The sequence below is a fragment of the Propithecus coquereli genome, unplaced genomic scaffold, assembly GCF_000956105.1.
Source record: "Propithecus coquereli isolate 6110/MARCELLA unplaced genomic scaffold, Pcoq_1.0 Scaffold10, whole genome shotgun sequence".
NCBI lineage: Eukaryota > Metazoa > Chordata > Mammalia > Primates > Indriidae > Propithecus > Propithecus coquereli.
In genome coordinates this window covers 17,645,996-17,658,543 of record NW_012133858.1, presented here as the reverse complement: position 1 = coordinate 17,658,543, position 12,548 = coordinate 17,645,996, and the positions used below count along the sequence as shown (strand labels likewise).

At 46.0% G+C, this 12,548-nt stretch overlaps 1 protein-coding gene across 3 annotated transcripts in view; it reads right to left on the bottom strand.

Annotated features, from left to right (window-relative positions):
* The window catches only part of DGKG (diacylglycerol kinase, gamma 90kDa), a 154,428-nt gene that overhangs the window by 50,620 nt on the left and 91,260 nt on the right, over window positions 1-12,548 (bottom strand). For all 3 annotated transcript variants that reach the window (XM_012640413.1, XM_012640420.1, XM_012640425.1), the window contains one exon: window positions 6,960-7,050. In XM_012640413.1, the coding sequence (XP_012495867.1) occupies window positions 6,960-7,050 (91 nt within the window). The remainder of the gene's footprint in view (window positions 1-6,959; window positions 7,051-12,548) is intronic.

Below are 12,548 nucleotides of genomic sequence, written 5' to 3'. Positions count from 1 at the left end.
CTCCTGAATGTGATGACGAAGATCATGAATTCCTTTGAATATTCTAAGAGGTCTAAGAGAAATAATGTATTTCCCCTTGATAGGGCCTCACAGTTCATTATTACTTAAAAGATATATTTGTTTGGTAGACACTGCTTGGGGAAAGTTACTCTTTTACTAAGGGATGTTGGCAGTAGAAAAGTTAAGCTCCCTGGGCAGAGGTTAGCTGAGAGGATCTTCTAGAAGGAATCCTATTGTGGGAGAGTATTCTAACCCCACCTGCTGAGTCATGTGGTCCTCAACCTTGGTCTTCTGAGACTTCCTTGGGCCCTGTCTATCAAACCTGCTATGGATCACCGAACAGCTACTTTTTGAAAATATAGGCTTAAGAATCAATCTTTAAAAGTTACTCCCAAGTCCTTGGAAGACACAAAGTATGTACAGCCAGGAGTCTGAAGACAAAAGAAAATCAAAGCAATTCACAAAGAACAAAAGAAATGGAAAAGAACAGGAAAATAAAAGCATATGGATGAATGGAGGCATGAAGTGAACTACAGGGTACACATTTGTAGGAAATAAAAAAGAGGGTCATTTAAGAGAGAAAAAGTTTTATGTGTCAGAAACAAGTGCAAGCAAACAATGGAATTTTGTAAGGGAAAATTGACAGAAACAATTTTTCCTTAGTAAGCTAAACAATTCTAGCCATCAGCGAAGGAAACTTATAGTCGGAGCATGGTCGAAAGAGGAAGAGAGACAGGGATAAAGCTGTGTTTAAAATAAAGAATGAAGCCAAAGAATGGTCCTCAGGAGGCCTAATGTTAAAGAAGTGAAGGCTGATACCATAAAATTGAAACAAGGCCAACGTTTCGATAGTGCAGATCCGTGGTTGGTGAGATTGGGGGCTACTTTTCTTTTTTGCCCCTCTGTAATTTAAAATGTTCTGCCATGAATTTAGATTACTTTTGTAATCAGGAGAAGAGGTTAGCATACATATTAAAAGGGAGAAGAAAGAAACTGAGGTCGGGGCATGTGGAGTGGTGAGAACTGGCGGACGGGCAAGAAGAGGAAACCTGAAGTGTCAAGCGCTGCCTTGGGTGGTCTCACCGTGAGGATGATGCTGTAACGAGGGTGCTGCTGCCAGATGGGATTGAGGAAGGAGGCTCTCTCTAGCCTCACCTTCCTCTAGGGTTTGACGTGTAATCAGGTTGCCCCTTTTATTTTCCAAGAACTCAAAATCCCTTCTAATGCTCTTCTCAAGTTTCCCTGTCCATGAAGGTTTCCACGTCACCCACCGTGGCTGGGTGAATGGCGGAGTGCCGGCCAGCTCCCACCTTCCTTATGCCAAGCTCTGAAAGGCTCTACCTGCCCCAGCTGAGAAGAAGGTTCAGATCATGCCCAAAGAGACCAAGGCCTGAAGATCTCTTCCCCTCTAATTTCAAAGTGTGCAATACTGCAGGTGGATACCACGGCAGAGTAAGAGAATGCTCCCAGTTGGAACTAGAGACCCATGGGTTCTCTTCTGCCACATACTGGCTGGATGACCTTGGTCAAGCTTCTTAACCTATTAAGTCCTTAATTTCTCTCTTTTGAAAAATAATGGAACTGGTTTGGATTGGAGTATCTAAATGTGTCTGCCAAATCTTAAAGTATGGCAATCTGACGTTATTTATGAAGCTTCTTTAAAGCACATGGCTGTGCTAAATGTTAGTTTTAGAATTTAGGATTCTCATAGGTGGGACGCATGTCATGGGATAGATTCAATATTACTAGCGCAGTGCCCAGCACATCACTTTTTTAAAATTAAAAATTTTTTTATTGAGGTGAATGACATAAATTTAACTATTTTAACATGTCAGTGGCAGATTCACTCACTTTTTAAAGTGTTAGTATAACACAGTCATTTGGGTTGGTTCTATTTTGCTATAATAAAAAAATGCTGCGCCCTACCTCTATGTTCATCTCATGCTCGTAGGTAGGAAACCCTACCGGTCCAGGCTGAGAAGAACTTGCTGGGTCACACGGTCTGTATACACTCACTTTCACTTTGGTGTGGATGCCGAACTGCTCTCCAAAGTGCTGTCACACTTACGTTTCCCCCAGCAGTGTCTGAGAGTTCCCATTTCAGTCCTCACCAACAGCGGGTGGGGTATGCAGCAGGCAGGGCGGTTCAGAGGGATGAACCAGCTCCATCCACGTCACCACAGGGAGATCTCAAGAACACAAGGTGAGTGCAGAGGCAAGCTGCGGAGCATGAAGGGATGGTGGTGGACTACAGTTTTGTCTGCAATATTTCATTTCTTTGATTGAAAAATACTTGAAATAAGACAAAATAATGACAAATATCCATTCTGAATGAGGGGGAAATGGGAGTATTTGATATACTATCCTCAAGACTTTTCTGTATTTTTAAAAAACCCTCAAGTAAAAGGGGTAACTGATGTGCAGAGATTCCCAAAATATACTGAGTAAGAAATTTTTGGAGGACCTTCCAGATTTGGACTCAGTTTTCCCCCTACCAACGTTCACATTAGTTCGTATCAGTAGAGCTGGCTAGCCTTTCCTTGTGAACATTGTTTTAAAGATTAAATATCAAGGAATTTTGGAATTTCTTATTTTTAGCCAGTAAAAGGAAACATTTCCACAGAATGTAAAGTAAGTGCTCGAGTTGAAGCCTGTCTGGTTTGCTCCACCTAACTGATCCTATCTACAAATGTTAGCAAGGCTATTCTGGGCCTGGGATGGGGGAGCTGACTCACTGTGTGCCTCTCTCACCCCACCCGCACCTGTTTATTCAGGTGAAATCAGGTTAGAATGATTATTAAGAGCCTCTCTGGAAGGGAAGAGACGTCAGAGAGCACCCTGAGAGACCGCCTTAGACCAGGGATGGTGACAGCCAGTGGGGGTGGGGTGTGGGTGACATGCTGGCTTCCTACTGAGACTCCGTAACAATTTACTGAGCACCCAGGTTCCAGGTACAGGACTAATGTTTATAGGCCTTCCTTTGTATTCCCACAGAGGAAGCATCTAGGGCAAGTATTTGCAATATTATTTTATGTCCCTTTTTTGATACATGTAAAAATCTCATGCCTGCTTTTAATGTTATCTGAAAAGTCAAAATAAAGACTGAATAATAAGCAGATCAGATATGCCCCAAACCTGGCTGAGAATCTCTGGACTTAGCTTTTCAAGTGCCTTGAAACTCCTGGGTGTTTCGCAAACCTGGATTTGAAACTTGACTTGATCACTCATAGGTTGTGGGCCTCAGGTGAGCTTCTTACCTTCTCTCAGCTTCTGGCCCCCTTGTCTGGAAAAGTGATTATGACACCTGCCACTTAGAGCTGCTTTGCGGACTCCATGAGGCACTTAGCACCACTGCCAGTTACATAAAAACCAAAAACAAAAAGCCCTGAAAACTTTAATCCTAGTAATGGCCTTGGGAGGTAAACTGACCCCCTTTCACCCCATTTTATAGATGAGAATACTGAGGCTCAGACATACAGTTCGGCAAGTTACTTAACATAAGCACAGGCCTTGTGAGCCCGAGTCCAAGCCCTTTCACTGGACCAGCACTGGCCAAGTGTCGCAGGTGAGCTGTAGATTTGGAATCACCTTCTCCTCTGCCTGAGTCATTGGCCCCCGAAAACAGGGTTCAGAGTGATCTGACTCACATGGCCCCCAGGACTGTTTGGATCTAGTTTCCTTAGCGCTAGTTAAGTAAACACCCTACTAACCAGCTAGTGTGTGTTCTGCGGACTATTCTCTCAGCAACAGGCCCTTAAGCTTTATGTCAGAAATGGGACCAAGTCTCCTATTCTATCTCAATCAGCCACTGACGTCAGAGAAATAGTCTATAGATCACATGAATGGTTTTTAATGAAGACCTTCCCTGCAATATCTCATCTGAGTTTTAACTGTCATCATCCAACGGTTTTTTTTTGTTTGTTTTTTTTTTTTTTACCAGAGTGACAAAAAGAAAAAAAAAATAGGGAGGAAACTAAATAGACTTCACTATCTGTTCCCCTGATTCCTAACAGTCCTGCCCTTTCTCAGGTTGCTGAACCTGTTCGCCTCGGTTTCCTCCTCCATAAAGTGAGGGCATTAATATTTGTCCTGCATGCTCTGTGGGCAAAATAAAATGAGATGCTGTGTGGGAAGAAGACCTTTTGTGAACTTTAAGGCAGTTTTCCTCTCACATTTTCTCTCCTACCCTCCAGCCTGAGTCTATTCCTTCCTCCAATGGGCAAGAGGACAGTCTTCTGTTTTTTGCAAAGCCTTTCTCAGCAGAGCTGCCCAGCTGCGTGAGCTGAGAGGGAATCAAATGGTCCCACTTACAGTACAGAAGGAAGAAACAGAGCTCTGAAACATTTACCGAGTTTCTAGCATTTCTTAGGTGAGTCTCTACTTATTGGGTTCCAAGCTAAACTCGCTCCAGAAGACCTGGAATCTTCTCTCTTACCAGTTTTCAGCAATGAAGTCTTGGTCAAATTACTTAATGTGTCTGAGCCTCATTTTAAAAATGTGATAATACTTGTCTCACTGGGTGGTTGTATCAAATGAAGACGTGTTATGGTCGACAGTGCAAGCAAATGGCTTTTTCTCATCCCATTTTATGTTCTCTCCCTTCTGTTTACCTTTCTAAACCTCTATGCCTCAGCTTGCTTCTCCGTGTAAAGGGGGCAATAATCCTTGGCCTACTTAGCGTGCAGGGTTGCTGTGTGACTTTGGGGTGAAGGCTGTGGTAGGGCTTTGAAATGGCGAGGTGCAGTATAAATACCTGTGCGGGGTTATTGTCGGGCTTGCCGACCTCATGCTGGTGAGTTGTGTGCTGGTCCTCACAGGCCTAGAAGGTCCCTTAAGACAGCTGCTCTTGTCTGCTCCCCCTGAGGCCCTAGGTCCTCGCACATCTCCCTGCCAGGCTCTGCAGTCTCCGTACACCCGTCACCCCCATGGCTTGCTCCTTCTGTCTCTCTCAGTCCCTCTCTGGATCGCAGGGCACAGAACCATCCACCCACTATTCTCTGGACACAGAAATGGTGCCTGCCCCAATCCGGAGGGCTGTCAGAAGCTGCCCATCACATGACACCCTCACCCCCACTCCCCCAGTGTACCCTCATGAATACATACTAAAAAGACTCATTATGGGGAGATAAGGAAAACAGGAAGTGCTTCTGAAAGCTCCCAGCAACCCACCCTGTGAACAACCCCACCCCCTCCAGAGGCCACCAGTGTCGTTAGCAACAAGGCCACCAGCCCCCTCTGCGGTTGAGGAAGAGCTGCTGTGTTCAGACCCAGAGGGGACTGTTGGGCCTGCAGCCGGGAGGCGGGCCAGAGGCAGGGGAGCCGAGCTGCTGTACTCTGGGCACGATTTCAAGGCCAGCTGCAGGGAGAACAAGCAGTCGCTGTGCGCCTGCAGCTGGCCGCGGTTAGGCCAGGGCTGTCCCTCACTTGTGGTATATTTAAAGAGACCCCACTAGACAACCGTGCCAAGAGGAAAAATGCACACATATCTGTTAGCCACACTCAGTCCGCTGCCAAGGCCTCCCCTCCTTCAGCCGCAGTGCCCAGGCAGCGTATTTATGTGTAAATAGAGGAGGGCTGGCTCCTCACCCTCTCCAAGGTGTAGGTGGCCGCACCCACCAGCCACGTCCCACCTGGGAACACGTGGCTCCTGGGCCTCTGTGCCCTCTGACCAAGCTGGCGGAAAGTTCGGGGGATTAGCTGGTGCCTCCCACCCTGGTGTCAGTAACCCAGCAACTGAAGGGGAGAGGGGGGGAGAGGAGTCAAATACAGCTGCGGTGCAGAACCTCTGGCTTCGCGTTTTGTTTGTGAAAACTCCCTGTGAGAGAGCGAGGAGCGCAGGCTCCCTTCCAGCCCCAGTGCGAGGCTTTCCCACCCCGCAGGCCAAGTGCTCCTCAGAGGGCCGCCAGGCCCCACCAGCCTGCTTGCAGAGGCAGAGCTGCGGGCCAGGAGGAGCCCGTCCTGGCGGAACTCTCCGGCTGCCTTGTTCACTTGCTGTTCTCAAGTGCAAATAAGACTACAAGCCTGAATCCCAGGGGAAGGCAAGGTTGGGAGCTAAGAACTCTGGGCAAGAGAACCAATGGGCCTGAGGTTTCACAGAGTGGAGACAGGGCGGTGTGCAGAGAAGTTTGGGCCAGAGATCAAGGAGAGGTCCTCACAGTGGTCAGGGAGAGGACTTCGGGAGAGCAGAGGTGGGGTGAGGGGGTGGGAAGTGGGCAGCTTATCAACCAGGGGAGGGCAGCCGACAGGCAGACTGTCTAAGGCAGGCTGCTACAAGTGTGGAAGAGTTAGTAAAACACGAGTGCACCAACAGGATCAGCTACATAATTTGTGGGGCCTGGTTCAGAATGAAAATGCAGGGCTCTTTGTTAAAGAAATTACCAAGAAATTCAAGACCGTGCCAGAAGAACATTAAACCAAGCCCTTCCAAGCACAGGGACCTCTGTGGCCATACAGCTTACACACTCACAGAGCTGACCCTGGGTGCCTATGAGTCAGTGCCTTGAAACATCTGTGAAAACTGAGGCAGGTGAACCGGGAGATGTCTGGTCACTTTTGGCCTCAACCCCCATACTCCCCACCCCTGTTGTCCTGTGGCCACTAGTTCCCAGACTTTTACCAGGTTTGGGACATTGCCTATACCCCAACAGCAGTCCCTCTCCCTGTGCTAGGCTGTGGTGGGAGAGGGGCTGAGGGCTGGAAGGGACTGTGGCTCTGGGTCTTCTGGGCCTCTGTGGTCCAGAGCACCAAGGACGCTCTGGAGGGACCAGCAAAGGCAGGCCCAACACGTGGAGCCCTCTGAGTGTGGTTGTGGAGGTGTTTGGGAACAGGATGGAGAAACAACATACAGGCTACACTTGGGATCACCTCTTAAGGACCCAAGAGGATATGTCCTCCAGGTGTGTGACAATCCAGGAGCAGAACCAAGGTCCAAGAAGCCTTCTCCCCACTTGGGAACTTACCTCCAACTCTATGTGGTCATTGAGTTTCTTGCAGGTGGCTGCAAAGGTCTCCGAGGTGCCAAATTCAAAGTACCACAGCTTGTTCTTCATCCTGGACCATGAAGCAGAGAGATGGCTCAGTACTCTGTACTTGAAATGGTCATGTAAAATAGCTATGTAATTTGGATTGGAAGGCCCAAGCCCTCAGCATCTCTCAATCTTACATTTTCAGCCCTTGTTGATCAAGGAATAGAAATTTTTCCCAGCTGTTCTTACTAGGAACTTAAAGAAAATCCACTCATTTCTTAGGCATCATGGCAACTCTGGTTGAACTGCCAACTGTTCTCTGAACTTCCTGGTCAGAGCAGGGGAAAGGCTTGCCTGCCCATGTGTCTGCATTGAGGAAAGAGTTCCATGAAAAGTCAAACCAGAGGGGGAAAATATGGATAGCATGCTCTGGCCACAGTGCTATTGCTAATACAGAGGGACTTCAGGCAGAGCCCTGTTTGGGCTATGGTTGAGGTATGCAGGGAAGATCATACAGCCTTTTGGGACTTGAGGGTTGTGTATTCTTAGGACAGAGGAGGGATACCCCCACACCAACCCAGCTGAAATACATGCTGCCTTGCCTATGCTCTGACTGGGAGAAGTAGAGTAGACAGAATTAGACACAGCTTTGCAGGCAAGTTAGAAAGAGAAGAAAAAAGGGTGAGTTGTTTGGTGATAATAATCACCGCCCTCTTCCTCAAATGTATTTGGTTAGGCTTTGACAATCCTTCATGTAAGGATAGGTCTTGTCATATGTGCTTCAAAGTAAGAGTTCACCACTTTGGGCTTTAAAATTTCTCGACCTTTTATTTTAGGAGGAAAAAAACCCAAAAAACCAAAAAAACAATGGGGTTCCCATCTAGCTGGGGCTTTGCAAAGTCAGATGGTGTATCCTGACACTTGGTGGTTTTGATCAGATGGTCTCACCAGGAAGTGTTTCTGAAGGTATTCCATCCCTTCCACCCCAACTGTCACCCCATTATCAGGGCTGGCTGAGACAGGGGACACCTGTCCAGTTTACAAGCTGACAGATTTTCCTAAGGAAGGATTAAACAAAATCACATTCTTCTTGGCACTCAGGAGAGAGGAAGCCACTTTGCATCTTGCTAATCCTCTCTTTGGATTTGTAGTCCAAGGGGAAAGGAGCGTTCTTTAGAGGGAAGAGGACTCTTGTTTCTTCCTGGTGCTCCTCAGGCCATAGCAGGTGACTCTTCAGAATAACAGACACAACTCTTTTTCTCTGCATTCCCCCAAGAATCTACCTAGACCTTGAAGATGAGACTATGTTCTTCCATTGTGTGACGATTCTTGAGATCTAGTTCGTTGGGAAGTAGCTTTTCTAACACTTACTATGCATGAAAAGAAATGATAACTGATGAAGGAAATTAGAGTAAGCAAGGTCTAGGGAATTATACCTCATGAAAAATGTTAGAAGAACTTTAAACAGACCAGTACTTCTTAACCAGTGTGCTGCAGCACAGGTAGGCCTAAGATATCAATTTCCTTAGCCTTCAGAGTGGCTGGGTGGGGGCAGGGCAGGCTGAGCCCCAGTGCTACACCAGGCATTCTCATCTGTACTCCCAGCGTGCCAGATAGATGCTTTTGTTTCCTATGCATGCCATGATATTTGTTCTAGATCACCAGTACTCTGTACGCACAGTAATGTACATATATAAATCACCTGGGGATTTTGTTAAAATGCAGATTTTGATTAAGTGGTTCGGGGTTGGGGCCCAAGATTCCTCATTTTCTAACAAGCTGCTGATGCTGCTGGTCCAGGGATCGCACTTGGAGTAATGAGAATCTGGAGATGGCACCTGTGGTTCTCAAACGTTAGTATTCATGAAAATTACCTGGGGAATGTGTTTAAAATGTTGCATCCAAGGCTCCCATCCGTAGAGATTCTATGTGATAGTTGTGGGATAGGGCCCCAAAATATGCATTTTTATGAGTGTCCAGGTGATCATTATGCAGATGGTCAGTGGACAGGAGATTGAGAAATATTGCTCTAGATCCCAGTGAAATGAAAACCATGGAAAAGGACAGAACCGGTTAAACCTGAAGGAGAGGATTCTCTAGGGAGAACAGAATGAGGGTCAGTGCCTTTCAATAGCCAATAATGGCTAAAGACCAAGTAACAGGAAAAACACAGATCGTCATAAATGCCAAGGTTGAGAATTCCTTTCTGGCAGCAAGACCATCTCTGTAGCCAGGAGACTTGCATTGTGATTCCATTTTCAAATATCACTGCTGGTCTGAATCATGACTTTTGAAAGTTATTGCCAGGAGATTTAGAGTTTTAATAAATATTTCCAGAAGCCACAGCTATTTTTGCCCAGTAGTGCCTCTTCTGATGATCTAATAAGGTTAAGAGGTCCTGGTTAAATCAGTATAGCAGAATAGCTGAGAGGATCAAATGGACTACTCATCCATAACTGGCCACGTACCCTTTGGCAAGTTATTTAACTTTTTTAAGCCTCAGTTTCCTCATCTGTAAAATAGAAGTAAGAAAAATGTCTGCTTTGGTTGGTCTCAGTGGCTCATGCCCGTAATCCTAGCACTCTGAGAGGCTGAGGCAAAAGGATTGCTTAAGCTCAAGAGTTCGAGACCAGCCTGAGCAAGAGCAAGACCCTGTCTCTACTAAAAATAGAAAAATCAGCCAGGCGTCATGGTGCACACCTGTAGTTCCAGCTACTTGGGAGGCTGAGGCAAGAGGATCGCCTGAGCCCAGGAGTCTGAGATTGCAGTGAGCTACAATGATGCCACTGCACTCTACCCATGGTGACAGAGGGACTCTGTCTCAAAAAAAAAAAAGATCTGCTTTGAAAGGTATTTGAGAAGATTAAATGAGATGATAGCAAAGCACTTCACCTAATGCTTGATGCATAGTAGACTCGCCAAGAATGTTAGCTATTTACTTATTAGCTATTGTTATTTCAGTGTCTTGAGTTGACATATTTGAATAACATAGGCAAAAATGACAGATCAGGTTGTGTAGCTATAGACATATATTCATATTTTTCTGGGCAAGAAAAATATGTGATCATATTTGTTAGACCATGTGTCTTGACTTTTGGTTAAAAAAAAGTGTTCCTCACATGTCTAGTTTAATAGATTTTTCCAGAGTCATAGGCCACACCCTAATCCTTGATTAATTATTTTGACTGGTCACATGACTGGCCAGAAATGTGAGATTGATTGCTAATATGATTCTGAGAAAGTGCATGTTTGGTTTGAGACAAAATATTTATCAATTCAGCAAACATTCATTATGCCAGGGACTAGAGGGGCTGTGTTAGGTACAAGAAAGAACAAAACACAGCATTCCATGAGCGAGACACCTGGGAAGGACAGATAGGAAGTAGACCATAGTGCTAAAAGCTAAGCAATGGGGTACATAGGAGGTAGGACACCCAATTCTTAGTGGGGTGAAGGCCAATTGGAGAAAGCATCCTAGGGGGCAATGCCAGAGTTGAGTTCAAAAGGATGAGGAAGGTGGAGGATGACCATTCCAGGCAGAGGAAGAAGCCCAAGCAATGGGACAAGCAAGAGAGAGCATAGCCTTGCTGGAAGGGACATAGAACTCAAGGTGGGGCTTGGTCAGGTAAAGCTGGAGAGGCAGACGGGAGCAAGATCATGAAGGGTGGGGATGCTTTGCTTAGGTGTCTGGGCCTATAGGGAATCTTGGACCATCCTTAAGTGGGACTAAGGGTAGGGGGTGGGGTAGTGGCAGTAGTGACCTGATCAGATTTGTGCTATTTAAACATCACTCTGTCCCAGGTGTGGAACATGGATTGGAAGGGGAGGTATAGACTGGAGGCTTGAAGAATAGCTCAGAGGTGGTGTAAAAATCCAAGAGAGAACTGGCAAGGGGGAGAACAAGGCTGATGATGACAGTAGTATTGGGGGAGACGAGTAGCGGGGAGTCACAAGCTAAAATTTAGGAGGTGAAATTGACAGGGCTGATTAGTTGTGAGGGGTGAGCAAGAAAGAGTAGTCAAAGTGACACCCAAGTTTTTGTTTTAGCATGAAAGATGGCAGGTGCCATCTCCTGAGAGAGGGGCACAGGAAATCAATTCTCCAGTGGCAGGTTTTGGCCCATCTGCCTGTCCATCCATCTATCTATCCATCCATCCATCCATCCATTGAACATTCATTGAGCTCTACTATGGGCCGGCCAGGTGCTGAGTGATGAATAAGACATGCATGACCCCAGCCTCACAGAGCTTATACACTTTCGATAGCTTCACCACGACCCTAACATTCAACCTCTGACCCATAGGAGACATGGATTTTAGATGTGCTCAAAATCTAAATGTTTCTATTTGTCCTCTTTTACCTCAGGCACTTTTTGGTTAGAAGTGAATACATTCTATCCCCACAGCCCTTTGGTTTTGTGCTAATCATTTTACACGCACTATTTCCTTCAACTCTCAGAAGAACCTTGGAGGTAGGTACTATTGCTATATGTAAGGAAACCCACAGATTGAAGTGAAGTCCCCCCTGCCTCGTCTTCCTTTTCCTTCTTTTCCTTTACCATTACCAGCACAGCGCCACATCCATCACCTTTCCAAAGCCCGGGGAAAAGCCAGTGGTCCTGTGACCCTCTACAATTCGAGGTGGGAGATGCAGCCCCCACTTTCTCTGCCAACCAGAGAGTCTGAATGCAATATTCCTTCTTCCCTTTTGCAGATGTCCCCCCAGCCACTTTACTCTTAGCCCTTGTTGGAGGACTGCTGCTGTGGAATGTGGCACCGGCTTTTGTCTGTTTCATCTTCTGTGGTATAAGAACGTGGCATTTGGAAGCCGAGACACTAGGGTTCATGCCTGGCTTTGCCACTCACCGGCTGGGCAAGATATTTAAGTTTTTTGAAACTTCATTTCTTCTTCTACAAAATGGGAATATTATTTTCTACCCAACAAAGTTGCGAAGCTTATGTGGCAAATGCAAAACACCGAGCAGGTGTTTAATGCATAATAAGCGCTCAATAGCTGCTCTTCCCTGTTGCTAGGAGACGTAGTCACTGGGAGACTCATTCCCCAACGGCTGCAGGGATAAGGGCAGGACTAGTGTGGGGGTCTATCCCAGGTGGCCAATATTTTTGGAAGAAAATAAAAATAACAATGTTTTAATGACTGCTGGAATGCTTTTTCTGCATCTCTCTTCCTGAGTTGTCTTTGGCCCACCATTTTTTTCCCTCTCTCATAATCACCTTTCAGCTGGAGATGACTAATTCTTAGCCAGTTGTTCTGAGGCTGATTTCCAATTCCACCAAACTTCTAGGTTCATTGTTAGGCTCTAAACTACCCAGGTGAACCCATGCTTGAGGCAGAAGATCCTTGTCTGTGCTCCAAGGGACTCTCAGCCACAGGGAGAAATGGCAAATAACAGTAGTGACACCATGGATCAACTCTATTTCTGGGTTCCCTTAATTTCTCCCTGGCTTGTAAGGAAATAACATCAATTGCACACTAGTTAGTTGAATCTTTTCATTTGACAGATGAGAGAAAAAAATGAGACTAACTAAAAATGTTCTTTTATGTTTGTCAGCAATTTAGGGT